This window comes from Sinocyclocheilus grahami, unplaced genomic scaffold (genome assembly GCF_001515645.1).
Source record: "Sinocyclocheilus grahami isolate Dianchi unplaced genomic scaffold, SAMN03320097.WGS_v1.1 scaffold1607.1, whole genome shotgun sequence".
Classification (NCBI taxonomy): Eukaryota; Metazoa; Chordata; class Actinopteri; order Cypriniformes; family Cyprinidae; genus Sinocyclocheilus; species Sinocyclocheilus grahami.
This window is the reverse complement of record NW_015506786.1, coordinates 156,369-158,125: the sequence shown is the minus strand read 5'-3', so window position 1 is coordinate 158,125 and position 1,757 is coordinate 156,369. Positions and strand designations below refer to the sequence as shown.

Here is a 1,757-nt window from a genome sequence, read left to right as displayed (position 1 = left end):
GAGTGTGAGTGAGTGTGTGAGTGAGTGTGAGAGTGTGTGTGAGTGTGTGTGTGTGTGTGAGTGTGTGAGTGAGTGTGAGTGTGTGAGTGAGTGTGTGTGTGTATGTGTGTGTGGGCAGTGGATGCTGAAAAGAACCATTGAAGGTTTTGAATGTTTTGTGAATATTCATGAGGTCATAAGTGATGTGTGTGTGAGGGGGTGGAGACTCATTTGCATATGATTAGCGGTTGTCAGGGAGGTGTGGAGATGACACACTGTACCGAGGGCAGGAGAGAGTGTGTGACCTTTAGAGCTGCGGTAACACACATACACACACACACACACACACACACACACTCACAGAATCACAAGTGTTCCACCCACCTCTCGCTCTCGTCCCAGGCGATGCAGGTCTCGTTCACAGTGCCCTGCAGAGAGAGAGAGAGAGAGATGGGCGTGAGAGGTCTGGTTAGGGGGAGTTTGATCTGTGTCATATGTCACTTCCTCCATAGTCTTTAACTGCACACGCACACACACACACACACGTTCAGAACAGAACAGAACGAGCGATGAACCAGCATCTGGTTTCCATGGCGACTCACATTGTGCAGGTGTGGGAAGTTGATCTCAACAGGTGCCGACAGGAAGCCAGGGTTGGGCTTCACCGTTACCGTGACGACCTTCGAGTTGAGCAGTGTGCTGTTGCTGCGGGAGAAGGAGACGATTGATCGATCAGAATCACTCTCAGGTATTGATCAGGTGCACATCAGTCAAGAGTTCAGACACATTTCAAACTCATCACTGATCTTTGCTTTGATTTTCCTCCACTATCTGCTCTGACGTCACATGTTTTAATAAAAACAATAGAAGTGCATGCGTAAAATAAATAATGAATTAAATCAAACAAAATAAACAGAATAAATAAATAGAATACATTTTATTTGATAAATAAAACAGAATTTAATAAAATATAGTAAATTGAATAAAACTATATTTATTAAGATTAGTGAATGTTCTAATCTGCATTTGATCTCTTTGTAATGGACTGATTATTTGTGACCCTGGAGCACAAAACCAGTCATTTTTAATTAGCTGAATAAATAATCTTTCCATTGATGTATGGTTTGTTAGGATAGCACAATATTTGAAAATCTGGAATCTGAGGGTGCAAAAAAATCTAAATATTGAGAAAATCATCTTTAAAGTTGTTCAAATGAAGTTCTTAGCAATGCATATTACTAATCACACATTAAGTTTTGATATATTTACGGTAGGACATTTACTAAATATCTTCATGGAACATGATCTTTACTTAATATCCTAATGATTTTTGGCATGAAAGAGAAATGTATAATTGTGACCCATACAATGTATTGTTGGCTATTGCTACAAATATCCCCCAGCGACTTAACACTGCTTTTGTGCTGCAGGGTCACAAGTTTCATCAGGACATTCATATGAAGTTTGTCAGCAGAATGCAAGCAATGTTTGAGCTCTTGTACCTCTGGAAGGACAGGATGGGAGCCAGATTTCTGTAGAGAACGATCCCGGTGACAAACCCAGTGCTCTGCTCAGCATCTACACACACATTCAGAGCCGCATTAGTCTCAATACTCAGGAAACACACGTCAGAATGTGTGTGTGTGTAAGTGTCTGTGTGTGAGTGTCTGTGTGTGAGTGTCTGTGTGTGTGTGTGAGTGAGTGTCTGTGTGTGTGTGTGTGTGTGTGTGTGTGTGTGTGTGTGTGTGTACCTGGCATCTATAGACACAGAGCGCCGC

General features: G+C 41.9%; 1 protein-coding gene across 1 annotated transcript in view; it reads right to left on the bottom strand.

Moving 5' to 3' along the window:
* LOC107571533 (brain-specific angiogenesis inhibitor 1-like) overlaps positions 1-1,757 on the bottom strand; it is a 21,958-nt gene that overhangs the window by 10,555 nt on the left and 9,646 nt on the right. Inside the window, exons 15-17 of the mRNA XM_016257852.1 lie at positions 1,482-1,557; positions 582-684; positions 364-407 (exon numbers count right to left, since the gene is read on the bottom strand). Of these exons, the coding sequence (XP_016113338.1) occupies positions 364-407; positions 582-684; positions 1,482-1,557 (223 nt within the window). The remainder of the gene's footprint in view (positions 1-363; positions 408-581; positions 685-1,481; positions 1,558-1,757) is intronic.